Source organism: Dreissena polymorpha, chromosome 1 (assembly GCF_020536995.1).
Source record: "Dreissena polymorpha isolate Duluth1 chromosome 1, UMN_Dpol_1.0, whole genome shotgun sequence".
In the NCBI taxonomy this organism is placed as follows: domain Eukaryota; kingdom Metazoa; phylum Mollusca; class Bivalvia; order Myida; family Dreissenidae; genus Dreissena; species Dreissena polymorpha.
In genome coordinates, this window is record NC_068355.1 from 13,393,945 (window position 1) to 13,421,057 (window position 27,113).

The 27,113-nt window shown below is 35.7% G+C and overlaps 2 protein-coding genes across 3 annotated transcripts in view; one reads left to right on the top strand and one right to left on the bottom strand.

The window, feature by feature from the left end:
• Positions 1 to 4,261: 4,261 nt before the first annotated feature.
• On the bottom strand, positions 4,262 to 19,642 carry LOC127871670 (tektin-1-like). Its single transcript, XM_052414803.1, has 7 exons — positions 19,483 to 19,642; positions 10,865 to 11,056; positions 10,428 to 10,593; positions 10,165 to 10,293; positions 9,142 to 9,285; positions 7,970 to 8,192; positions 4,262 to 4,806 (listed from the first exon to the last, which is right to left on the bottom strand). Exons 2-7 carry the CDS (start codon positions 11,052 to 11,054, stop codon positions 4,450 to 4,452), a joined length of 1,209 nt encoding a protein of 402 aa, XP_052270763.1. The 5' UTR covers positions 11,055 to 11,056; positions 19,483 to 19,642; the 3' UTR covers positions 4,262 to 4,449.
• Positions 19,643 to 24,998: 5,356 nt separating this feature from the next.
• The window catches only part of LOC127871717 (putative tricarboxylate transport protein, mitochondrial), a 195,683-nt gene continuing 193,568 nt past the window's right edge, over positions 24,999 to 27,113 (top strand). The window contains exon 1 of one of the 2 annotated variants that reach the window (XM_052414881.1): positions 24,999 to 25,184. In XM_052414881.1, the coding sequence (XP_052270841.1) occupies positions 25,070 to 25,184 (115 nt within the window). In that variant the 5' untranslated portion in view covers positions 24,999 to 25,069. The remainder of the gene's footprint in view (positions 25,185 to 27,113) is intronic. The other variant, XM_052414872.1, reaches the window with a different exon arrangement.

Genomic DNA, 27,113 nt, shown 5'->3' on the forward strand with positions numbered 1-27,113 from the left:
CCTAATGACTTCCCGCGATTTATTTTACGATCATTGCAGATCTTCAATGATCGGTTATTTCCAAGAGATGCATTTTTTTTTTCAAGCTTCAAATTTTGATATATGTTTACGTAATTCCTTTAGAATACATTATTTTCACAATAAATATTTACTTTGATCCTAATATCTGAAAAATACGATTTCGCGATTTCTTCAAAGATCGAAGAGCCTTTTTAACTGTTTACTTATCGATATCTAATTTAAACTCGCACTAATGTGAAGTTGTCGTGTCCGAGTGGTTAAGGCGATGGACTAGAAATCTTTTGGGATCTTCTTGCGCAGGTTCTAATCCTGCCGACATCGCATACTTTTTGCAACGCGTTTTATTTCTTTTCTAAGGTAATTTGATTTAATATAGCATATGAGCTATGTTTATTGTTAAATATGTTGAAATTTTTATGCACATCCTTCAATTGTTAAAATTAAAACAATGTTATGGCTAAATTGGGTGATTTACTGCTGAAAATACGAATGATGCATGTGGTATTTCTATTTCAAAAAGTAAACGGTAAATCTGCCAATTTCTTGCTATTTTTGCTGTATATAGTGTTTCTATAAAAACTAAGTTTAAAATATAACTTAAATGATACTATTTTCAATTTTTTGACACTTTGTGTTTAACCGACCCAATTTTTACTTGGCTGAAATCATTTACATTTCATTGCGCTATTCCATAGATAAAAATTTGTAAAAAAATAAATGTCTGTAAAAGAATACTTTTTTCATCTTGTTTAAACTTTAAACACCTTTACAGCATCTGTACACACTAACTGCATGCCCATATTTGGAAATTTGAATAAATTATGGAACTTTTATATACCCCGTGGGGGGGAAATTAACTGGACAAAAGCCGAGCGACGGGGTGGTTTTGAAAAAAATCGGTATATTTTTTTTTTAAGCATGGAAAGCCTACCTAAAAATTTGCATGTAGTTCAGTGAAATGATGCTGATTAAGAAAATAATTAATTAGATTATATTTGTCTATGTACCCATTACGGGTGCGCTATCTTAAGTGGAAAGTGATGTCATTGATTAGCCTGTGCAGTCCACACAGGCTAATCAGGGATGACACTTTACGCACATGCAATTAACCCCTTTTGAGAGATCATGGCTCATAATCATATCAAATGGCTTCTCGAATAAAGCAAGATCTTCAATGTAAACTTTTCTTGATGATTCTATCATACCTTCAATCTTGTAAATTGTGTTTATTGTAGAAAATGTTTTCATGGTTGCAAAATTTCTAAAATCAACTGCAAGCAATTATTATATGGGATCATCATATTAAATTGTACCAGATGGCACTGTATTGTAACAAAGTGCAACGTATCAGTTGGTACTTCCACATTGTGGTGATCACAAAAATGTCACATTCTAGTACTGACTGTTGCAATCCTAAGAATAAAATGAATTCAATAGTTAAAGGTCTGTTTTATGGTATTTACCTTCAGTAGCGACTCTTACTGTTCATTCTTTGTTGAAATCATGAAATATATCACAAGCACAATTATATCATATTGTAACACATTGTTCCATTGATTGTTGATTAATTATATCATATTGTAACACATTGTTCCATTGATTGTTGATAAACATAGGATGATGTATAACATCACATAAGAAAGTGCTAATACTGACTCAATTGGGAGCTAATTCATATTATTTTACCTCACTTTTATTCACAATGCTAAACTCCCATAGCCATCGTGGCATAGAAATACTGTCAGACCCAGCGGGAAAAATTTTACTGTCCAAAAAATACTGTCGCCTACTACCTTAGCAATCACATGCAGAATGACGTCACTTTGATTGTCTGCGCACTGTTTATGAATGAAGACGAAGTCATTTGATTTTCATTGTTGTGGTGACGTCACGTTTTGGCAGAAAAGTGGAAGACGTTTGGTTAATATAATTATATACATTTATAACCTTTAAATCACGGATAACTTATTAGCTCACCTGAGCACATCCGTTGTGCGTTCTCCGTTGTGCGACGTCAACATTTGCCTTCTTCACTCTCTAGAGGCCACATTTATTGTCCAATCTTCATGAAATTTGGTCAGAAGATTGGTTTTCAATGATATTTTGGATAAGTTCATAAATGGTTACGTTTCCTTGAAAAACATGGCTGCCAAGCGGCGGGGCATTTTTCCTTAAATGGCTATACATGGCTATAGTAAAACCTTGTTAACACTCTAGAGGCCACATTTATTTCTGATCTTCATGAAACTTGGTCAGAAGATTCATCCCAATAATATCTTGGACGAGTTCGAAAATGATGCCGGTTGGTTGAAAAACATGGCCGCCAGGGGTTGGGGCATATTTCCTTATATGGCTATAGTAAAACCTTGTTGACACTCTAGAGGCCACATTTATTTCCGATCTTCATGAAACTTGCTCAGAAGATTTGTCCCACTGATATCTTTAAAGAGTTCAAAAATGGTAACCTTAAAACCTTGTTAACACTCTAGAGGTCACATTTATTTTCCATTCATCATGAAACTTGGACAGAAGATTTGTCCCAATGATATCTTGGATGAGTTTGAAAATGGTTTTGGTTGCTTTAAAAACATGGCCACCAGGGGCAGGGCATTTTTCCTTATATGGCTAAATATGGCTATAGTAAAACCTTGTTTACACTCTAGAGGCCGTATTTATTGTCCAATCTTCATGAAATGGTCGCAATGATATGTTGAATGAGTTCGAAAATAATTATGTTTGCTTGAAAAAATGGCTTCCAACCTTTAAATCACGGATAACTTATTAGCTCACCTGAGCACATCCGTTGTGCGTTCTCCGTTGTGCGACGTCAACATTTGCCTTCTTCACTCTCTAGAGGCCACATTTATTGTCCAATCTTCATGAAATTTGGTCAGAAGATTGGTCTCAATGATATCTTGGATGAGTTCGAAAATAATTATGTTTGCTTGAAAAAATGGCTTCCAAGGGGCGGGGCATTTTTCCTTATATGGCTATAGTAAAATCTTGTTAACACTCTAGAGGCCACATTTACTGTCCGATCTTCATGAAACTTGGTCAGAAGATTCATCCCAATAATATCTTGGATGAGTTCAAATATGATGCCGGTTGGTTGAAAAACATGGCTGCCAGGGGCGGGGCATTTTTCCTTATATGGCTATAGAAAAACCTTGTTAACACTCTAGAGGCCACATTTATTTTCCGATCTTCTTGAAACTTGGTCAGAAGATTAGTCCCAATAATATCTTGTTATCTCAGGTGAGCGACTTTGGGCCTTTCAGGCCCTCTTGTTTATGCAATTGTGTTAGAATCAAATTTATGGACGTTTGAAATAATATCATTGAAGAAAATTGTTTGAAGAGACATAACTGTTAAACTTTTTAATTTTTATTTTCTGTGATAAGAAATTGACTGTGTTAACCAGTGAACTTTTATTATTGTTATAAAAATATTATTGGTTGTTCATTGCTGAAATTAAATACAATTATATTGAACATTAAATTTGTTCATGTTTCATATACATTGTTCATGTTTGAATAGTTTGTTCCGTATAATAAATAAATATTACATGTCTGACAGGGTGACAGTAAATTTGTCAACTTTCGGAAAAATACTGTCAACAGAGGCGAATATATTTCCTCAAGTTGACAAATTTACTCTACCATGTAATATTTATATAATACTCCCAACTTGGCATTTGGAATTGTCAAATGGTTAACAGTTTGCAATGGAAAACAAGGTATGGTATCATAATGGATGGCCATGCTTCACATCATATTTAATCTAACGATGACCATCAGTTACATGTGGCAAACTGTGTCAGTCATGGAGAAGAGTGGAACAGTGTAAATCTAAAATAAAACAAAGATATAATACTTTTGATTTTCAAATACTTTAAATAAAGTCCAAAGTGGATTTTAACACAAAAATATTAATGATCACAGTAGTTCAAAAAAATCAACCAATTATATTTTCATGCTATACCACAAAAGAAGTAAACACAGAAATGAAAGATAAATAGGCAGTTTCTAAACAAAGATGAAATTTATGTGCAGATTTCTTTACTTCAAAGAAAAAACATAAATATCATGCATTAAATAAATACCTTATAAACACATGTTCTAACCCTATATGCAAATGTATATGTAGTCAAGTCTGTGATACCAACAAATGACACAAAGTGGTTTGGAAAGAAGCTCATGGAGACAAATTTCAAAAACCAAAAATAATTTTACAAAAAACAATCTGTGTACATTATTTTCATAAAAAGTTACCAAGAACAAAACATTTACACAATACAAATACCCATGCAGACACAAATAGATATTTCAATAATTATACAACAATTTATGTATATTTTCTCTTGAACTTTTACAAATAATAAATTTAGTCACAGTGTATGCAACAAACAGTTCATGATTATGACAAAGTCTAGAAGCTCTGGATATTGATACTCTTTCTCATGCCCATGCATTCCACCTCATCAATGAACAGAGTGTTGGACTTGACCTGGATGTCTTCATCAAGGGATAGCTGGTTACGAATGAGGCCCTTCAGAGAGGCCTCGGCGTCGGCAAGTCGTGCCTGCAGGCCTGCCACAGAGCCCTCAATCTCATGCACTTCTTCGATAAGGCGGTACTGGACAGGGTCGCGACAGAGCTCCACATTTGGTCGCTGGGTGCGCGTATCCAGCCGTGTCTGGGCCAGCTTCATCGGCTGCTCCTTATCGCTGATGGCCTTCTGTAGGCGAGCAATGTTCTCTTCCATCTCGGCCATCTGGGCCAGGACCTGAGAATAAATCATAAAACAAACTTGTGCAATTAGGTTTTTCTATAAAAAAAATTACCTCATTATTTCCAATATCCTAATGGACACTTTAAGACATTAAACTTACAAAATTGTCCAATATCCTATTGGCTTCATTGTCCCTGATGGTACGCTCAATTTGTTAATTAATTGTTGTGTATAAATTAAATGGTCTATAAAACAAGAGGGCCATGATGGCCCTGTATCGCTCCACTGCTGAAAAAAGGCTGAAACAAATATTCTCTGCATGTGCGAATACTTAAATATAGGCCCTATTTAAGCACATGTACACTTTTGTGACCCCCTGGGCTTGATCAAATTTAACCACAGGGGCATAATTTGAGCAAACTTTGTAGAGGACTACTATATCTCACAACATGTTCATACAAAATATGGTAGCCCTAGGTCCTAGAGTTAAGGACAATAATATTTTTTAAGTTTTGGCAAAATAAGCAAAATATAAGCGTATATAATGTTCAATTTTGTGACACGCAGATCAGGGTCAAATTTGACCCAAAGGGCATAATTTGAACAAAATTGGTAGAGGACTATAAGATGTTAATGCATACCAAATTTGGTAGCCATTGTCTGAATTGTTTTCGACAAGAAGATTTTTAAAGATTTCACAAAATAGGCGCTTTATAAGAGTTTATTCAATTTTGTGACCCCTCAGGGCAGGGTCAAAGTTGACCCCCAGAGGCATTATTTGAGCAAATATGGTAGAGGTTTCTTAGATGTCACTACATACCAAATTTGGTAGCCCTAGGCCCAATGGTTCTGGACAAGAAAATTTTTAAGTTTTCACAAAATAGGCCCCATATAAGTGTATGTTCAGTTTTGTGACCCCCCCCCCCCCCCCCCCCGGGCAGGAACAAATTTGACTCGAGGGGCATAATTTGAACAAACTTGGTTGAGAACTATTAGATGTCACTACATACCAAATTTGGTAGCCCTATGCCTTATGGTTAAGGACAGAAAGATTTTTTAAGTGTTCACAAAATAGGCACTGTATACGCATATCATCGATTTTGTGGCCCCCCAGGGCAGGGTCAAATTTGACTCCTGGGGCATAATTTGAACAAACTAAGTGGAGGACTATACAATTTCACTACATACCAAATTGTGTAGCCCTAGGCCCAATGGTTATGGACAAGAAATTCTTTAAAGTTTTCACAAAATAGGCATTATATAAGCATATGTTCAATTTTGTGACCCCCGGGGCAGGTTCAAATTTGACCCCAGGAATAAAATTTGAACAAATTTGGTAGAGGACTATAAGATGTCACTACATACCAAATTTGATAGCCCTAGGCTGGATGGTTATTGACAAGAGGTTTTTGAAGTTTTTACAAAATAGGCCTTATATTAGCATATGTTCAATTTTGTGATCCTCTGGGCAGGGTCAAATTTGACCCCAGGGGCATAATTTGAACAAACTTGGTAGAGAACTATAAGATTTCACTACATACCAAATTTGGTAGCCCTAGGCCCAATGTTTATGGACAAGAGATTTTAAAGTCTTCACAAAATAGGCCTTATATAAACGTATGTTCAATTTTGTGACCCCCAGGGCAGGGTCAAATTTGACCCCAGGGGCATAATTTGAACAAACTTGGTTGAGGACTATGTCACTACATACCAAATTTGGTAACCCTAGACCCAATGGTTATGGACAAGCAGATTTTTAAGTTTTCACAAAATAAGCCCTTTATAAGCATATATTCAATTTTGTGACCCCGGGGCAGTTTCAAATTTGACCCCAGGGGCATCATTTTAACAAACTTAGAAGAGTACTATTACATGTCACTACATACCAAATTTGGTAGCCCTATGCCATACAATTATGGACAAAAAGATTTTTAAAGTTTTCCCACAATAGGCCCCATATAAGCATATGTTCAATTTTGTGACCCTCAGGGCAGTGTCAAACTTGACCCCAGGGGCATAATTTGAACAAACTAAGAAGAGAACTATTACATGTCACTACACACTCAATTTGGTAGCCCTAGGCCCAATGGTTTTGGACAAGAATTTATAAAGTTTTCACAAAATAGACCCTTAATAAGCATATGTTCAATTTTGTGACCCCTGGGCAGGGTCAAATTTGACCCCAGGGGTATAATTTGAAAAAATTTGGTAGAGGACTATTAGATGTCTCTACATACCAAATTTATTAGCCCTAGGCCGAATGGTTATGGACGAAAAGATTTTGAAAGTTTTCACAAAATAGGCCTTATATAAGCATATGTTCAATTTTGTGACCACCGGGGCAGGGTCAAATTTGACCCCAGGGGCATAATTTGAAGAAATTTGGTAGAGGACTATTGGATGTCTCTACATACCAAATGAGATAGCACTAGGCCCAATGGTTATGGACGAGAAGTTTTTTTAAAAATTTCACAAAATAGGCCTTATAAAAGCATATGTTCAATTTTGTGACCCCACGGGGCAGGGTCAAATTTGACTCCAGGGACATAATTTAAAGAAATTTGGTAGAAGACTATTAGATGTCTCTACATACCAAATTTGATAGTCCTAGGCCCAATGGTAATGGACGAATGATTTTGAAAGTTTTCACAAAAAAGGCCTTATATAAGCATATGTTCAATTTTGTGACCCCCCGGGGCAGGGTCAAATTTGACCCCAGGGGCATAATTTGAAGAATTTTGGTAGAGGACTATTAGATGTCTCTACATACCAATTTTGATAGCCCTAGGCTTATGGTTATGGACAAGAAGTTTTGAAAGTTTTCACAAAATACGCCTTTTATAAGCATATGTTAAATTTTGTGACCCTCGGGGCAGGGTCAAATTTGACCCCAGAATTGGACCAGTAGTTTAAGAGAAGAAGATGTTTTTAGGAAAAGTTAACGCACACACGGACGCACGCACGACGGACACAGGACCATGACATAAGCCCCGCTGGCCTCTGGCCAGTGGAGCTAATTAAACCGATAATTGTTGGTTATTGGTAACATGTAAAACAGTATTATTAATGACAATTATTAGCCCACGAAGTTGAAAATACATGCTATAAACAATATTTTTCAATAGGTTTTTCCTTCTTATTTCCAATTTCCGCACTGCTACTGTAACATTTTCCCCAATAACTAAGACATACCAGAAAATTGACAAAAATAGTTCACCTTGTTAAGATGGTCCTCCAGTTTGCCCTTGGTGTCCTTGGTCTCAGCAATCCTCTTGTCGAAGGCGACGTTGACCTCCCTGCACTGCTTGCGCATGTCGTTGCATGTCTGCTGGAGAATGCCATCAACTAGGGAGCGCAGATCCACTGAGCTCTGTCTCTCTCGTTCCGCCTTCAGGATGTTTGCATGCGAGAAATCCTGCCAGTCCTCAGGTGATACAGAGCTGAAGGAGAATTCAAATGTTTGAGTCGTGTTTTGAGAAAACTGGGCATAATGCATGTGCGTAAACAGATAAGCATGTGCAGTCCGCACAGACTAATCAGGGACAACACTTTCCGCCTAAATTGGATTTTTGCTAAGAAGAGACTTCATTTAAACGAAAAATGTCATACAAGCGGAAAGTGTCGTCCCTTATTAGTGGACTGCACAGGCTAATCTGGGACGACACTTTACGAACATGCATTATGCCCAGTTTTCTCAGAACACGACTCATTATAGCATGGAAGACCAGGCTAAACCAAAAGGTATTATACAAAATATTATATGCATGGCATACAAAACATTGTGAAATTTTTACAAAAATAATTTCCAATGGTTTTAAAGCATCCAAATGAAGCACTGGAGACATTCATGTATACTTAACTAATAAGGCTATTTTTTTTCTAGATGCATTGAGAACTTGTGCACATGTAAATCCTTCATTTATTAGTTCACACCTAATGTGCAATTAAAAAGGCCTGAACAGTGCAGAGGATCTCAATTACAACTCACAAGAACAAATTTTTAACGAAGAAAGACCAATATCATCAATTGATAAATTTTGTGTAATGAGATATTGTATGCTTCTATTTTTTTACAGAATAATAGTTTAGATTGGTTTCGCTGTATTCACCATTTTATGCACGAACAATATGCTAAAAGTACAGTGATAAATTAAGTTAACTTATTGAAATCCTTACCAGAAATATTAATTGGTTTTATATAATGGTATGCCACAATGCAAAACTAGAAATTAATCCATGAAAATCGAAAGCCCCCTATAATTGGTACTACAAAATTCCAACTGAAGCACACATGTGTCAAGAGATTGCACAATTTGTCTCAATGTACTTTCCAAGGTAAGGTACAAGCATAACTTCTCATAGAGTATAATTATCAATTCAAATACTTACTTGGCTTCTATTTTGGCAGTGCCCTCCTTGAAGTCTATGTTTGGAGAGTTGTTTTTTAGTTGTTCACAGTACTCATCAATGGACAGAACAGAAAACTTGTCTTTAAGGTCCTTCTCTAGTTGGAATTTTGCTTTACGGTTGAGCCTACAAATTAAAGAATTAAAATTTGTATTAAAAATGTTCATGTAAATTTATCCAAAAATATACTGGTATAAAAAAGTAAACTGTCGAAGGGAAAAATGGATATTTACAACTAAATATAACAACAGAATAAACTGAATATATACATGTACTTATTTTTGTCATGTTATGGCCATAAATGGGACAGAAGTGTAAATCAATCTAAACACCAATATGTAGAAGTGTGGTTCTTAAAAATATGAGTTTAAGTTCATACAAAATAACATTTGCATACTTGCAAAAGAAACTGGAATTATATCACAGACACAGATGAATAATTTTAGATCCGCAATAAAGGTCCATAATTCGACCAAAACTGGTCATGGTTAATACATGTTCTAACAGTCATCTACACATTAAATTCATTAAGATGTTAAAGTTAGAGCTAAACCCGCCAGGCAGCTAGAAGTGCTGAAAACACAAAATCTTTGGACTATATGTTCCATGAAGAATAAACAAACAGGTCATAATTAAGGTCATTAAATTGTGTAAGTTGGAGCTTGATCCACACAGTAGTTAAAAAGGATTTGAAATCACAAAATTGCGTGAACATAAATTTGATAGACTGAAAACCAGACAAAGGGTCATAATTTTTATAAAACTGGTCGCATTAATAATTCCTATTGTTACAAACATCTATACACATTTATGTCGTTCAACACTGGATTTTTTAAGGAGATCGAAATAGATAAAAATGAGTTGAAATTACAAGCTTCATGGAATATGGACATACAGACAAACATATGTATAAACTGTTAAGTGCACTGCTTAATGTAACCCACACATAACGTCATAAGAGTTGAAATTCATAAGAAATAAGATGTGAAAATTTTGTACATTTACCTGATTTGTTCAATGGCTTGTTCCAGGGACCTCTGAAGGAGTGCCTGGACTCCTTCAATGGCTTCTACTTCCTTGATCAGCTCTTTCTGTACATCATCGTGAACCAGGTCTATTCCTTGACGCTTTTCCCTTTAAAGTGAATCAATGAGTTTAAAATATATTACCTAAACCAAAAGATTATAACACAAATGAAAATTTACAGGTAACACTATGTACGGAATATCAATTTACCACTACATTAAATTACTGTACAATGCACAAACCTGTTCATGAGGCACTGCTTAGCAATGTGGAGAGGTTCATGAGTAGCCTCCAGAGCTTTTTCTACACGTGTTTTAAATGCAAGGAGGTTGTCAATCTCTGTTGTGATACCTGCTAGTTTGTCATCCAACTCATCTTTCCAGTAGCGGATGTCATCAAGTCGTTGTTCTGAAAATATGTTGAAAATGTTATCAAAAATAATTCTTTATAAAAATTAATACATCATATTCACATGAAACATTGGCATTTGTTTTACAAGTCTTAAAATGATGACTGCTTTTTTATGCCGTTATTTGGAAGTTTGAACAATCCAAAAACTGAACTACCTGTATGAACATGTATGTTTCATTTGCATTCTTTTTCTCCATGGAGTTTTTTCATTAAATGATGCAAAAGAAGATGAAGAAAATTTCATATTCCTTATAACAAATCTACTTACGAAATTTTTTGTTAACGTCCCTTTGGGTTTTTTCAGTTCTTTTTTCAGTTTCCAATGAAAGACGCTTTGATTCATCAACCAGCCTTTCGGCTGCTGCCCTTTCTGACTCTGCATTGGCATACTTTGTCAGGTTGGATGTGGTCCAGTCTTGGTGGGTAAACCGAGTTGGTGCCTGGACTAGTTTTGCCATGACTGGAAAAAAGACAAGAAAGTTTAAAGAGTTTACCATTAGGTTGGCTATTCCAATATTAAATGTAAATACATAAACAATTGTATTTCCTATAAATTGGAAGACACTGTAAGAAAGGCATCAAAACAAAAAAAAAATATATTTTTCCAAAAGAAGAGGTTTGGATTATTTATTTTAATTTTCCATATTACTGATCTGGTAAGAGAAGTTTGGTATATCCTTTGTATGTACACTAGGTAGATTATTGAATACACCATTTACACATTTCTGATATTGATTACTGAATACATTGACTCCCTCGAGAAATAAATCCAAAACAAGGCAGACTACGTGAAAACTGGGATAGACTAAAGAGGCAATGTAATTTTCAGTGCATACAATGTTGAATAAATAATAAAATGTTGGTTTCTTTATTATAACATGTCATCTTGTTGTAGTGACTATTTTATAATTCGACATGTTTTTTATTGTTTGTTATAATGCAAAATACATGTATACAATTAGCAATAATAAAATAGCCAATTTTAATAAATAATTAGGATGAAAATCATGATAATGCTAATAATACATTATTTTGTATTTAAGAACATAAAAAAAGACAGATATTTGTGTAGTTTTGATGGTGGTGCTGATTAGAAAGAGATTATTAAGTGTTCCCATGGGTTTTGAAAAGTAGCATGGTAATCATAATATTGATGTATTTTTTTAGAGTTTTGAAGTAGATACTAAATAGTTAATGATAATGTTCCACGTCATATATGTGATACAAAAAGAATCCTGGACATATTCAACAGCAAGTGTGTATTTGCAGTGCAATTGTTTCACTGAATAATAACAAGAGGGCCATGATGGCCTTGAATCGCTCACCTGACTAACCTTGCTTCATGAACTTAAATTTTATTAGACCCATATACAATCCCAAGCCAAATTTCATTAATTAATACATTCTGACAAAATTTCATTAAGATGTGATGAAAACTGTGACCTCTTTCATCTACACAAGGTTTTACTAGAATTTGCCCGGTGACCTATTTTTTGACCCCAGATGACCCATATACGATCCAAAATCAGGTATTATCAAGATAAACATTCTGACCATATTTCATTAAGATCATATGAAAACTATGACCTCTATTGTCTTCACAAAGTTTTTCTATGATTTGACCTAGTTTTTGACCCCAGATGACCCTAATACAATCCCAACCCAGATTTCATCAAGATTAATATTCTGGCCAAATTTCATAAAGATTTAATGAAAACTGTGACCTCTACTGTCTACAAAAGTTTGTTTTTTTAATCTGACCTAGTTTTTGACCCTAGATGACCCAAAGTCAATCCCAATCCAGATTTTAACAAGACAAACATTCTGACTATATTTCAATAAAATCTGATTAAAACTGTGACCTCTATAGTCTACACAAGGTTTTTCTATTATTTGACCTAGTGCCTAGTTGCTGACCCCAGATGACCCAAATACAATCCAAACAGGGCTCCTCTTGCCCAAAAATTTCTGTGGCCAACATTTTAGCCAAATGGAATTTTGTGTAGCCAAATTTTAGAAACTGTAGCCAAAGTTTAAGCAAAGCATTTGCAGGGGTCAAAGTTGGATATTTTGAAAATCCTGAACTTAAAGCTGGGGGCCAGGGGGCCGCAGGGCCCTCGGTGGGTCCAGGGGACAAGGGGGCCAGAGGGCCCCAGAAGCTCCTGGATTCGACACATTTAAAGGGTGCCTGTACCTGTTCTGGTGATTCTATTTTCTTAAAAAAACAACATACACATATATTTAAAAATCTTCATGTATTTGATGAAGAACACAAAGTTAGTCAAAAGGCAATTCATTCACATGCACCCTCTGTCTGGCATGGACTCGACTGCAGGTGTTGCTTTTGAAGAACCAGATAAAACCTGTAACAGTGGTTACAAATTATATTTTTCACACATACTTTAAAAAAGTCAATAACACATGTTTAATTAATGCAGAATCAAATGTCACCATTTATATTCACAGTATCATGCTGCCAGAAGCCTCCACATACACCTAAGAAAATTGGGTATGGTGGCTTCTGCTAAACAGTTAAAATTGAAAATTTCAGCATGGGTTCCCCTAGTTTTTATCCCAATCGTTGTTTGAATGCTAAATAATTGTATCCTGGTGTGACCCAAATTTGACCATGTAACGGTTACATGAAGCAATATTTAGCAAATAATTTAAGAAATAATGAATGTTTAATAGCACAAAATAATAATTTTAAACTCGGCTGTATTACTTTGAAATGATTCCAAGACAATAATCATCCATTTAATCGATAAAAATAGAACATCGTCGAATTAAGGTGTCGGCGAATTTGGATTACGGTAGGTTGCCCATATTTGTTTTACAAAAAGTAAAAAAAAAAACATTTCTTGCTGCTGGGCTCATATGTTGGGGACAATAAAACATTTTATTTAACTAAAAAAGACCTGTCCCAGTCAGCAAAAATGGCGTATTTGATTGTATTTTCAATTACTGTTAAAATTCTTTTCCTGATTTATGCTTTATTCAAAGGTCAAAATGTTTTAAAAGCTCACAATCAATGAATCATACGTTATTAATAAAAAAAAATTGGCAAATTTGCTAGATCTATCTTGCCGATTTTTGATGCAAAACAACCTAAACAGTAACAGAAAATACGACCAAATTCGGGGTGTTAGTTTAAAAAAATAAAAACCCTACCTGGTTGGTCTTGATGGTTCTTATATTCTTTATGTGATAAGGGCCCTCTGCGTGGAGACGCAATGCCTTCTTCCCACAAGACTGATAATTCAGGGTTTTCTTACAAACTTCTCAAACCGCTTTTCCACAAGCTTCCACTTTTCTCAACCAGTTCACTACCCGCCCGTAGACTACAGCGGGGAATGGCCACCCATTATAAACTGTACACTGAAGTTTCGTTAGCTACCAACAGGCAAGTATCTCGTTGCCATTTTTCTCAACTTAAGTCTAAACACAGCTTCCCATTCGGCATCAAATATACGCAAAAAGTACTCAAATTGATTTAAATCTGCAGCAATCTTTAATCTTTAATCAGATGTAATTGTTTATTTAATCCTTTACGATGTACGATTTGTTTTCACATCAGTAATTTGTCTCGATGACCGGTGTTAATGCCGACTGCGTATGAATTTTTCAGGTCAATAACACGGCGATGTATTGATGCACAGTCTACAGCTGAAAGCGGTTAATATCTGGGACGGCATGTCAGGAAAAAAATCAATACCGATAATTCGCATTGTTCATTAATTAAGCAACGATTAATAACACTTATCCTTTATGGATTTTCATGAAAGAAAAACCATAATAAATAAAATTTTATTCTCTTTAATCTGATATATAAACAAGTTTGGAAAGAATTGGATGAAAAATTTGGACTTAATTGCATAAACACCATTTTCTCAATTCAAGGGGAGGTAATTCTGTACTTCATGGACCAATAACGCTCATTTTTTGTAGGGTTCGTGTCCTCATTGATATAAAGACACTGTGCAAATTTGGAAAGGATCGGACAAAAAATGTGGAAGATTTTTGAAAGTTTTCACAAAATAGGCAAAAACGAATTAACATGCAAAGTTGAACGAGCTCCTGCGGCCATGTTTTTTGACGAATCAAATTTCTTTGAACAACTTTTTCAGGGGAGCCTTCAAAGGTCATCCCTGTGAAATTTTTTGAAAATCTGATGAGCGGTTTCTGACATGAAGATTTTTTAAGGTTTTTACCATATATGGTCATGGCGGCCATCTTGGTTATGTGATCAAATTTTTTTTAACAATTCTTTTGTCCCATGACCTAAGGATGCTCCACATGAAATTTAGTTGAAATTGGCTCAATGGTTTAGTAGAAGAAGATGTTTACAAATTGTTTACAGACAGAAGGACGGACAGACAGACGACGGACGCTGAGTGATTACAATAGCTCACCCCGAGCTATCGCTCAGGTGAGCTAAAAACAAGAGACATATGCCCCTGAAAAACACTTTTTCGAAACCTTAACGCAGATTTCGAAACCTAAACGCGGACTCTGAGTTCAAGGTCAAAGGGTCGAAATTTGTGTGCGTATGGAATGGCCCTGTCCATATACACATGCATACCAAATATGAAGGTTACATCTGAAGCGACATAGAAGTTATGAGCATTTTTCAAAACCTATATTCAAAAGTGTGATGGAAAGACAGATGGAAAGTGTGATCACTATATGCCCTCCTTCAGGAGCAATAACAAATAATTCTGCTAATATTCAATTAAGTTTAAGATAATTTTATTTAAGAACATTTAACAAGGTGTACCTTGCTGCATTTTCATTATGTAATGTGAAAAATAGCAGTTATTTCTTATACACATAATAAAGTTAATAAACATATGTGTATTTGGAGAAATGACTAAAGCATATCGATAGTGTGCTCTTAAATTGATCAAATTTGGTTACGCTAACTCTTTAGATGCCAAACTGCAATCATGGGAAAAGAATCAAATACATTTTGATGTTCATCATTTTAAATTAACACGCAACTGAGCACCTTTGTAAAGTTTTCACTCCTTAACAAATAGGTGTCAGCACAAAGTCTTTTATTTTAAAGGCCAAGTTCTGTATCAAAAGAAAACATTACATTAATAAATACACAGTCTGTGTTACCCAGCAATGGGAAAGGCATGAAATTTTATTTACCACTGACAAAAAAGTATAAAGAATATATATTACATCAAATATTGCATATTTATATTGATTGAAATGGGAATGTGAATCTTGTCTTAAAACTTACCTTTAAAATGTTAAATTGACATTCAGGTAACCATGCAACTGTATATTAATGAATTGCTTATAATAGCAAATAGATGTGAATTTATTGTATAAACATATTGTAAGAATAAATATATATTCATAAAACAAATAAATGCACACATTTTATAAATTGTATTAGAAAGAAACACATAGTTAATCAACCATTTAACTAATATTTTGAGTAGTTAATATCCTCCAATCACTGTAAGTCGAGCGGTTAAGGAAACATTGAGTAAAATAATTTCTGAATTAATGCAACAAACTGCAGCAATAAACGATTTACCTTCAGAGATTTATTCGATTCTCGTTAATTCCATGTAATAAATGTTTATTTATAGCGTGTTTAATCAGGCAAAGCTGATAGTTCCATACACACCCAAAGAACATTAACTCTGCACGTTGTTTACCTTAAGTCGAGACGTCACGTCCGGGAAAGTGAGAGCACTCTAGTGTAATGGATTAGGCCAACTAAACTTAAAACATCGCTTCTCTGAACAAATTTTAGCCATATTCAGCCATTTTTTTTAAATGTTGAACCAATCTTTTTCCTTCCTCAAAGGTAAACAAAGGCAAAGCTCCTGAAGATCTGATGTTTACATTGACCCTTCCAGCAGTACTATTTCTTAGAGTTGTTTGTGGGACGTTGCATAAGGCAGCCGCTTTTCTTTTAGAGACACAATCTTTTTTTACTAGCTTGTAAGCATTTGATAAAACTGTTGGGGAGTACAATCTGTGTCTCTTTGTCTTTTTAAGTCGTTTTGGATAAGCCTTAAAATTAAAAAGTAAAAAAAAATCACCATTTTGAAAAGGTCTGAAAACCAATTAAAAAAAGCTTTGCCTTAAATTTACTACGATTTCCGATATGAAGCGCTGTCAATGAAAGTGTTATGTTTAGATCGCCTGCTTCACTTTTCAATTTTTGTGGAAATTTAATAAAGAGGACAAATAAAATGTATGGTCTATAGATAAATTTGTATAATTTTAGTTAAAGTTATATTTTAAAATGCAATTTTACCTGTTTTTTGCTCATTTTTTATTTATTTGTTTTTGTTTATAACCGTAGTTCTGTCAGTTAATCTAAATGCTCGGAGCGCTTTCGCGTGACGTCATCAAAATGGTCGCGTTCATGATGTAAACAAAGTGATCGACTTTGGGTCGTGCTCGACTTATGGTGATTGGAGGATATAACAATGTAGAAAGTAAGAACTTCTCAAATATCAGATCCACTGAAAGTTTGAAACAGCTGTTTTACGGTTGATAAACAATCATAATGCACATGTATTGTAATTCATTAACAGATGTGTCATTGTTCCACTGAAGGGAAACATGCTGTCAATATCAAACGTATTAAAAAAAATACATGGAAATAAGTGTAAATTTAAAGAGGCCTTTTCACAGATTTTGGCATGTTTTGAAGTTTGTCATTAAATGATTTACATTGATAAATTTTAAAATCTCTAGTAAAAAATCACAAATTACATTTAAAAAAGGAACAAGAGTGCCAAACTGTCACAAGATACGCCCGTTCGAAGGTTTTGGACACCATGCTCAATGCTTGAAAGTGTCCTCAAGACCTAGTTATTGACCCGGCATGACCCATATTTGAACTTGACCTAGATATCACTTAGATGTAACATCTGACTAAATTTGGTGAAGATCAGATGAAAACTACTTCAATTAAAGAGCGGACAACATGCTTAATGCTTGAAATGCACTATGTGACCTCGTTTTTGACCCGGCATGACCCATGTTCGAACTTGACCTACATATCATCTAGACACAACTTCTGACCAAATTAGGTGAAGATCAGATGAAAACTACTTCAATTAGAGAGCGGACACCATGCTAAATGCTTGAAATGCACTAAGTAACCTCGTGACCTAGTTTTTGACCCGGCATGACCCATATTTGAACTTGACCTACATATCATCTAGACACAACTTCTGACCAAATTTGGTGAAGATCGGATGAATACAATTTGAATTAGAGTCCGGACAAAGTGGCGCCGTTGAAAATGCACTAATTGACCCTATGACCTAGTTTTTGACCCGGCATGACCCATATTCGAACTTGGCCTATATATCAACTAGATGCAACTGCTGACCAAGTTTGGTGAAGATCGGATGAATACAATTTGAAATAGAGTCCGGACAAAGTGGCCCCTTTGAAAATGCACTTATTGACCCTATGACCTAGTTTTTGACCCGGCATGACCCATATTCGAACTTGGCCTAGATATCAACTAGATGCAACTGCTGACCAAGTTTGGTGAAGATCGGATGAATACAATTTGAAATAGAGTCCGGACAAAGTGGCCCCTTTGAAAATGCACTTATTGACCCTATGACCTAGTTTTTGACCCGGCATGACCCATATTCGAACTTGGCCTAGATATCAACTAGATGCAACTGCTGACCAAGTTTGGTGAAGATCGGATGAATACAATTTGAATTAGAGTCCGGACAAAGTGATGACCAAATTTGGTGAAGATCGGATGAATACAATTTGAATTAGAGTCCGGACAAAGTGGCGCCGTTGAAAATGCACTAATTGACCCTATGACCTAGTTTTTGACCCGGCATGACCCATATTCGAACTTGGCCTATATATCAACTAGATGCAACTGCTGACCAAGTTTGGTGAAGATCGGATGAATACAATTTGAAATAGAGTCCGGACAAAGTGGCCCCTTTGAAAATGCACTTATTGACCCTATGACCTAGTTTTTGACCCGGCATGACCCATATTCGAACTTGGCCTAGATATCAACTAGATGCAACTGCTGACCAAGTTTGGTGAAGATCGGATGAATACAATTTGAAATAGAGTCCGGACAAAGTGGCCCCTTTGAAAATGCACTTATTGACCCTATGACCTAGTTTTTGACCCGGCATGACCCATATTCGAACTTGGCCTAGATATCAACTAGATGCAACTGCTGACCAAGTTTGGTGAAGATCGGATGAATACAATTTGAATTAGAGTCCGGACAAAGTGATGCCTTCCGCCCGCCGCCCGCCGCCCGCCCGCCGCCCGCCGCCCGCCCGCCGCCCGCCGCCCGCCCGCCGCCAAGGGGTTTCACATAATACGTCCCGTATTTTATACGGGCGTATAAAAAAGTAGCCCGCAGCAGGGCTCAATCCAGTGACCCCTGATTTTCTGAATCCTAAAGTAAAAACGCATTAGCCAACTGAGTTATCCTGCCAAGCATATCTAAGATGCGTATTTTATACCTAATATAAGCAATCTTCGTAGTTTCACAAATTTAAACGACAACAACAGAACTCTCCAAATTATTCAATCGTTTCGCGTTGCAACGCTTGATAATTTTTAGGTTTTTAAATCGTTAAAAGATGCATATAATGGCTATATTAGACAATGGAAAAGGTTCAGTTATACTGTTTCCTCACAAATATTGTAACTAAACCGAACATTTGCGAATCTGAAACAACTTTTTTTCAATTTTGTCAATTTACCGAACCGTGAAAGATCCCTTTAATGAAAACGATATGTCCATTTATTTATCTTGTTCCTGTGTCTTTGATACATAAATATTGCTAAGCTTAATTTGAAATATTATTATCTTAAAAAATATGTGAATTCAATACAACTTACTTCAGTTTTTTTCTCCAAAGAAAAGTAAACAGCACAACAACACAGCTGCCCAAAACAATGATGGCTTCCCTAGTAACGTGTTTCCAATGATTTTTATTCTAAAATTTAATTGGCTTACCAAGCGGAAGTAGTTGAGAAATAGTACACGGTATACGATTGGCTTAAATAATCATGCAGGGTCACGCCAGAAAAATCGCGAGAACGTTGTTTTCCAAATAGACTCATCACTCAAAGAGAAACTGCTCTAAAGTAGTGCGGTGTTAACTCCGCCCACAACGGGAAATAATTTCTTATAAAAAGGCAATCTCCTCCGCAGTGGTTTCCCTTATTCTAGAAGAGAAAACAGTACGTACATGTATTCAAGTGTAAACAATCATAATAGTGATTTCTACATGTTGATCTAGTAGAAATCAGTGATACAGACCAAAAAAAACGTTACACCAATCTTCCCTTCTGTAACTTCTGTTGAGAGATGATGACTTATAGCGGGGATTTATGTAATCATACATTCGCCCGCCAAATCCACCATAATTACGACCTTAAAGGTCATCGGTATGATTGTTTTTGGCATCGCATATATTTTAATGTGAAAATAATAATATTAATTATTAAGCACTCTTGACATCATAAATTGCCTCTTAGTGGGGATTTCTGTAATTCTAAACAAGAACATAAACCCGCGCCGGTACCGAAATCCCCGCTATAGAAACCTTAAAGTGTCAAATAAAAATATTAGAGTGCTTTTTATGGAAGAAATCAGGGTAACGTTCAGTCTCCCATTTGGTTTCGTCTGTTGGAAAATATTGCCATATAGCTGTGATTTCGGGCGTTGCGTGAAGCTATAAATGCGAATTAAATTATACATAATTAAAAGCTCATACTATTCTTTCAGCTTGATTTATAAATCCCTTTCCATCATGAAATTGTGTACTATTGCAAAACGATTGAACTTATGTCAAATTACAGTTTTTCCTATTAAATGACCTCTTTAACATAACGACAGCAGACCCGAGAGAATACACTTCATTTATTCCAATCAGTCAAATTACTCATAAAATAATAAAACATCGCGAGTCTACACTGTGTATTACATGAAGCAACCTGCTGTGGCGATCCCTATCTTATGAGTTCAATACAAAGGCACCTGACTACTGAACTGGAAAACTTCGATTTCCTGCCAATATAACTAATTTCATTTATTGCTAAATTGATGTGTACATTTAAAATTAACAATAAGAATGGATCAAAATCACCGTTACACATTTTAATAAATTCACTGTAATCTGTTCTTTACGCTGGCATAGAGGTGACATTCACTCCTCTTTTTTAATTGCACTCCTCTTTTTACTATCTTGTTGCCACGAGTTAGCTAAGTCTGGATCTCGAGATCTCAAAATAGAAAAAAACGACTGACGGACGACTACTACTACTACTACTACTACTAGCAACAGCAGCAGCAGCAGTAGTAGTAGTATGAGAAAGGAGGAGGAGCAGTTACTGCAGTAACGATAGTAGTAGTAGTAGTGGATGCGGCGTGTAGAACTCATCAAGGTGCATGCAGATATGAAGTTTCAAAGTTGTAGATGGACGCACTTTTAGAGCCTATGTTAAAGTTTTATATTAGAGGTCACAGTTCATTTGGCCTTTGACCTAGTGACCCAAAAATGGTGTGGCGTGTAGAACTCATCAAGATGCATCTGAAGTTGTAGGTGGAAGCACTTTAATTTTAGAGCCAATGTTAGGGTTTTAGCACAACGCCTACGGCAGACGGCGGATGACGAGCTGGCTATGAAAAAGCTCGGGTTTTCTCCGAAAACAGCCGAGCTAAAAATCACTTTAATGATTTTTCGACACTTTTGCACAGAGGGGATTTGGGTACTGGCGAGCGTTTAACTTATTGTGTAGAATTACCGAAATCCACGCTTAAAGGCAACACATGCTTAATAGTTGCCAGAATGGGAGCTTGTTGAGAGGCAACGTGGCACATCTCGGTATTTTTAACATATATTGCCAAAAAATTATTGCCAACTATTTCCAAATAGATATTTCCCAATACGTGGTTACTGCAAATATATCTCCAATTAGACATGGTGCATCAATTGTACAACTTATTCAGACGCCTTAACCTCGACAAGACAACATCGTATATCTTAGAAGTATTTTTACTCAGATTTAGCCCGTTTGCATCCTTGTCATGTAATTCCAAATAGATACTACACATTCCGCATTATCGCAAAATGCAAGTTCAAATAGATATTAGATAACAGAAAACGCCTAATATATGTCCTATACACGCTGACCAGTGCCATGTAATTCAAAATAGATTTTGCACATACCGTGCTATCGAAGAATATAACTATTGAACGTGCGTTGTTTTGCTCCAAGGTGTGCAATGTATAGTAAACGCCAAGAGAAAGACATTGTTGCATATCTACGCAAAATGTGTGCACAAATATAGTGTACAAGCTCTGGTAATGCAATTCCAATTCTACATTACGCACCATCTACAAATAAAAAAAAATCGAAATAGATACTTCGCATGTTTGGTTAATGCTCCGTATTATGTACCGTTGCATTCTTTCACACGCCTTAGACTTGATAACGGATTACACTCACTAGGAAAAATGCAACGTTGAACGTCTATAATTTATACACATATTTCAACATAGCCCTGGTCAATTATTTTCAAAAAGATATTGCAAAATCCGCGGTTTCTGCAAATATATCCCAAAATAAACATGGTAGTTGGTACATGCGTTGTTTCTGCCCCGATGTGCATTGTATAACTCATTCAGACGCCTTTAACTTGGCAAGACAACGGTGCACAATTTACAATAATTCATCGCAAGTTCAAATAGATATCGCATACGAGCTGTAAATGCATATAAGTGCATTATATCACTCAGTCGCACGTCTTATGACTAGTCTACACTCAATGGTAATGTAATTCAAATTTATAGTGCACATTACGTGGTATCGAAAAATAAATCCTAATAGATATTGTGCATAACGCGCTATCGAAAAAATATTCTCCAAATAAGTATTGCACACATTTGTTTAATGCTCGTTGTGTATCGTTGCAGTTATTCGCACGCCTTAAACTTGACACTGCTTGTAAAAAGACAACGTTGTACGTCTTAGTATTATTTATACACACATAAACCCTTGTCAATATAGATCCAAATAGATCTTACTCAGTCCATGGTTTCTGCAAATATATCTCCATATTACGGAATCCGGATAGTTCAATCTGTAATCTCGACCTTTTTTCACCAAGGGCGACACTAGACACACGAACCGATACACGATACTTTGCGCGACAGTCATATTTTTCGATGGCGCGCAATGTGCAATATCTAGCTGGAATTACATGACCGAGTGTAAAGACTACATGTGTAACATTTTGCTTTGATGTGCAACGATGTCTTTCACATTGCGATAATTTACCATTGTAAAGTTAAAGGCGTGTTAATAACACATACAACACACCTCGGAGCAAAAACAAGGCACGTGTATTATCTAATTGGAGTTATATTTTTCGATAGCACGGTATGTGCAAAATCTAGTGGAATTTCATGACCAGGGTGTATAGGACATATTTTGCGTGTTATTAAGTAAAATATTTCCTTTCTGATCATAAACATCTCATGTGCTATATCTGTTTGGACTTGATTTTTTTCGATGGTACAGAATGTACTATATCTATTTTATCATTGTCATGTAATGAAAAATAGATATAGCACATTCTGTACCATCGAAAAAAATCAAGTCCAAGCAAATAGAGCCCATGTGATGTTAATGATCAGAAAGGAAAATATTTTACTAAATCACACGCCTATTATGTGTCCTATACACACTGGTCAGGAAATTCCCACTAGATTTTGCACATTCTGTGCTATTGAAAAATATAACTCCAAATAGATAATACATGGGCGCTGTTTTTTGCTCCGAGTTGTGTTGTATGAGTTATTAACACGCCTTTAACTTTAAAATGGTAAATACTCGCAGAGGGGAAGACATCGTTGCACATCGAAGCAAAATGTGTACATATATATTGTCTTTACACCATGGTCATGCAATTCCAACTAGATATTGCACAATTGCGCTCTATCACAAAATATAGCATCAAAAAGATGTTGCACGTATTCTGTTAATGTCCCGTAGTGTATTGTTGCACTCATTTACATGCCTCAGACTGCACGATGGTTTATACCCGCTCGTGGACAGACAACGTTGCGCGTTTGAGGATAAATATAACTCAAAATAGATATAGCACTTTCTTTACTATGGAAAAAGTCCAAAATGATAGAGCACAAGTGATGTTAATGATCAGAAATGAAATATTTTACTGGATCACATGCCTAATAAATGTCCGATACACCCTTGTCAGGAAATCCCAACTAGATTATGCACATTCTGTGCTATTCACCCGTGCTATTGAAAAATATAACTCCAAATAGATATTACACGTGCGTTGGTTTTTTAGCGCCGAGGTGTGTTGTATGAGTTCTTAACACGCCTTTAACTTTATAATGGTAAATAATCGCAGAGAGGAAGACATCGCTGCACATTGAAGCAAAATGTGTACATATGTATTGTCTTTGCACCAGGGTCATGTAATTCAAACTAGATATTGCACATTGCGCGCTATCGCAAAATATAACACCAACAAGATGTTGTACATATTCTGATCATGCCCCGTAGCGTATTGTTGCACTCATGCACATGCCTCATATTTGACAATTGATTGTACCTGCTTGGGGACAGACAACGTTGCGCGTTTGAGTATAATTTATACACATATATTACCAGAAACCCTCGTCAATTATTTCCAAAAAGATAGTGCACGATTCATGGTTTCGGCACATATATCGTCCAATAGACATGGCGCATGTGTTGTTTTTGCTCTGAAGCGCATTGCATAGCTCCTTCTCATACCTTAAACTTGGCAAATGTTGATTCTCAATCAAACAATGACAACATTGCATGTCTCAGTAGAATTTATTCACATATATATTGGGCGCTATCGAAAAATATAGCACCTCATATGTAGTGTATCGTTGCCCTCATCCACACGCCTTATACTTGAAAACGTATGATACTCGCTCAGAAAAAAACTTTTAACGTCCGAGTATAATAAATACACATATATTTTATATTTTTACAAATTCGCAAATGGAATTCATATCCTTCTGCTAACGTTAACCGGTAATTATTCGTTCAAAAACCGTTTGTACCTGTGGCCTTCTCGACTCGTGTTAAAAGTAAAAGCAAAATAGTTCCGTAGGAGATTAAAAACTTGAGAATTATTTTTTTTTTACGCATACATATGGTAACTGATTGTATCAGAATATCTTTAATAAGAATTCTTCATCCGTAGACACTATCTTTGTAAACAATTTTTACTGTATCAATCCTCATTTGATTGACGTGTAATATCTATAAGTACCTGTTATTTGTGTCGTATCTATATGGAAAACAATGCCAAACCAGAAATCGTGAGAAGTTTGCGTCGGCAGCAATCCCAGTCTGTACCGTGAGATGAGGTGATCGAGTGGATTTTCATTACAATACTTTTTAAGACAACATGGATCGTTCAGATGATGTCAAGGCTCGTCTTCAGCCGGCTATACCAGAGGCCCCAAAACCTAAAGCACCAAATGCCATTTCCGTCCAAAAGAGTTTGAAGGGAATAATTGCAGGTGCGTCAATTTGTTTTTGTTTTCATGTCATCTAATTTCGCGATCTATTTATATGTGTTGAGACTTAAAATGTGGCAACTTAAGTTTGCGTTGCATATGATCTAATGATATATTTGTTACGGTTTGAAATTGCATGTTGCTTCAATTAAAATAATTGCATATTAAAAAGTGATTAAAATGATGCAATACATTTTTGCAGATCATTAGACATGAAAACCAAAGCTAAAGAAACTTCGGCAAACAGTTTATATAGTATTTACAGACTTGTACACTGAAGCGAACCCCATCTTGAAAGTCAACCAGAGTCTTAACCTATTTACGTCAGGCTATAAATCAAAGACAGTTCATTTTCTTCGTTACATTATACATATAATTGGTAAATGTCAATAATGAATATAAATTACTGCATCAGGGCATATTTTAAGGTTCAAATGTTTTAATGGCATCTTACAATAGATGAAAATACCTCTCATCAGCCTGAAATTCACAATTTTGACGCCATTGTCACTTTGTCATGTGACGAGTTTTCATTTGGATACTTTCGGATAACTTTAACACTTTCAAAGATAATTAAATCAAACTTGGAACACTTGTTTATGGCAACAAGACAATTGTGTAGGTCAAGGTGCATAACTCTGTCATTATTAGTTTTATATTTATGCCCCTTTTTATCTTAGAAATTCAGATTATTTTTTTTAATAAATTAATTAATTTGAATGCTATCGAAGATAATCAGTTCAGACTTGGACTTATTGGGACAAGACACTTCAGGGGTTTTTTTTACTAAGAAAGTGACACCGATATTCGGCGTCTTCCCCTACCAGAATTTTTCCCCTAAAAATACAATTTCCCCTCCAAAAATGTAATTTTTCACCAATATATAATATTTTACCCTCAAAGAAATGTTTTTTTCTTTTGGGAAGTCGACACTTATCCAATTTGTACCGTGTACAACGATCTCGCTCTCTCTCTCTCTCTCCCGACGAACACTCAAACCTGGGAATACCAGTGATTCTAAATATAGCTCTTAAATTACGTAATGGAAACCGGGCAACTTATCGTATTAATCATGGGACTATTTTACTGGATTCCGGTCTTGCGCGAGAATGGCGTTTCGTCAATTAATTACCGAAAACCAGTCGAATTTTCATCCGGGTTATGTGAAAGCCAAGATATAAACTTTAAAACAGAAAAAAGTCTCACAATTGGCGTTCATACACGAACGAAATAAAACGTTCGGACTCGGAAAATATTAATTGCGTCGACGCATTTTCTAAGAATGAATCATCAAAAACCGTTGAAACCCAGCAGAACTCGGAGGTACATGTAATAAACATCGAACATTGTGAAAGTGAAAGTACATAATCGGCAGCTGCCGCACCTTATCCTTCCAATACTGTAGCAGATCTAAATCATCTACCCATTCATCATGAAATTGAAATCACAATATTAACATCGTCCCCCGGCCCCAGTTGAAAACATTTCCCATTATTAGATCTACCCCTGCAACTTTATTTAGGACTTTGACTTTAATATCATACTTGTTCATGTGTTTAAGAACAAAAAGGTCAGAGACATGCCTCTTTTTCTAAAAATAAACATTTAGTCTGTAGGTGAGTTATAGACATTGAAATGAACAGTTTTTATTTTTTCCCCAAATATGTCTCTTTCACGCTCTATTTTCCCCTTTTACCCAGCGTCCAGCGTCTTCCCCTTTTTCTAAAAAAAACCCCTGCACTTGTTTAGGTCTAGCTGGATAACTCTGTCAACAATGCTTTTAAAGTTATGCCCTTTTTAACTAAGAATATGTCGTTTAATTTCTAAAACTTTAACACTATCAAAGATATTTAACTCAAATTTGGAATACCACTTCACGGCAACAAGACTATTGTGTAGGTGAAGATGCATAACTCTTTTGCATCCATTTAA

What these genes read in the sequence shown, in the direction of transcription:
- LOC127871670 (XM_052414803.1), bottom strand. Translation starts at nt 11,054, where the DNA reads ATGGCAAAACTAGTCCAGGCACCAACTCGGTTTACCCACCAAGACTGG. An exon ending in ACTGCCAAAATAGAAGCCAA is followed by an intron (nt 8,193 to 9,141) that starts GTAAGTATTTGA and finishes ATTCTCCTTCAG; the next exon opens with CTCTGTATCACCTGAGGACT. An exon ending in TGGAGGACCATCTTAACAAG is followed by an intron (nt 4,807 to 7,969) that starts GTGAACTATTTT and finishes ATTTATTCTCAG; the next exon opens with GTCCTGGCCCAGATGGCCGA.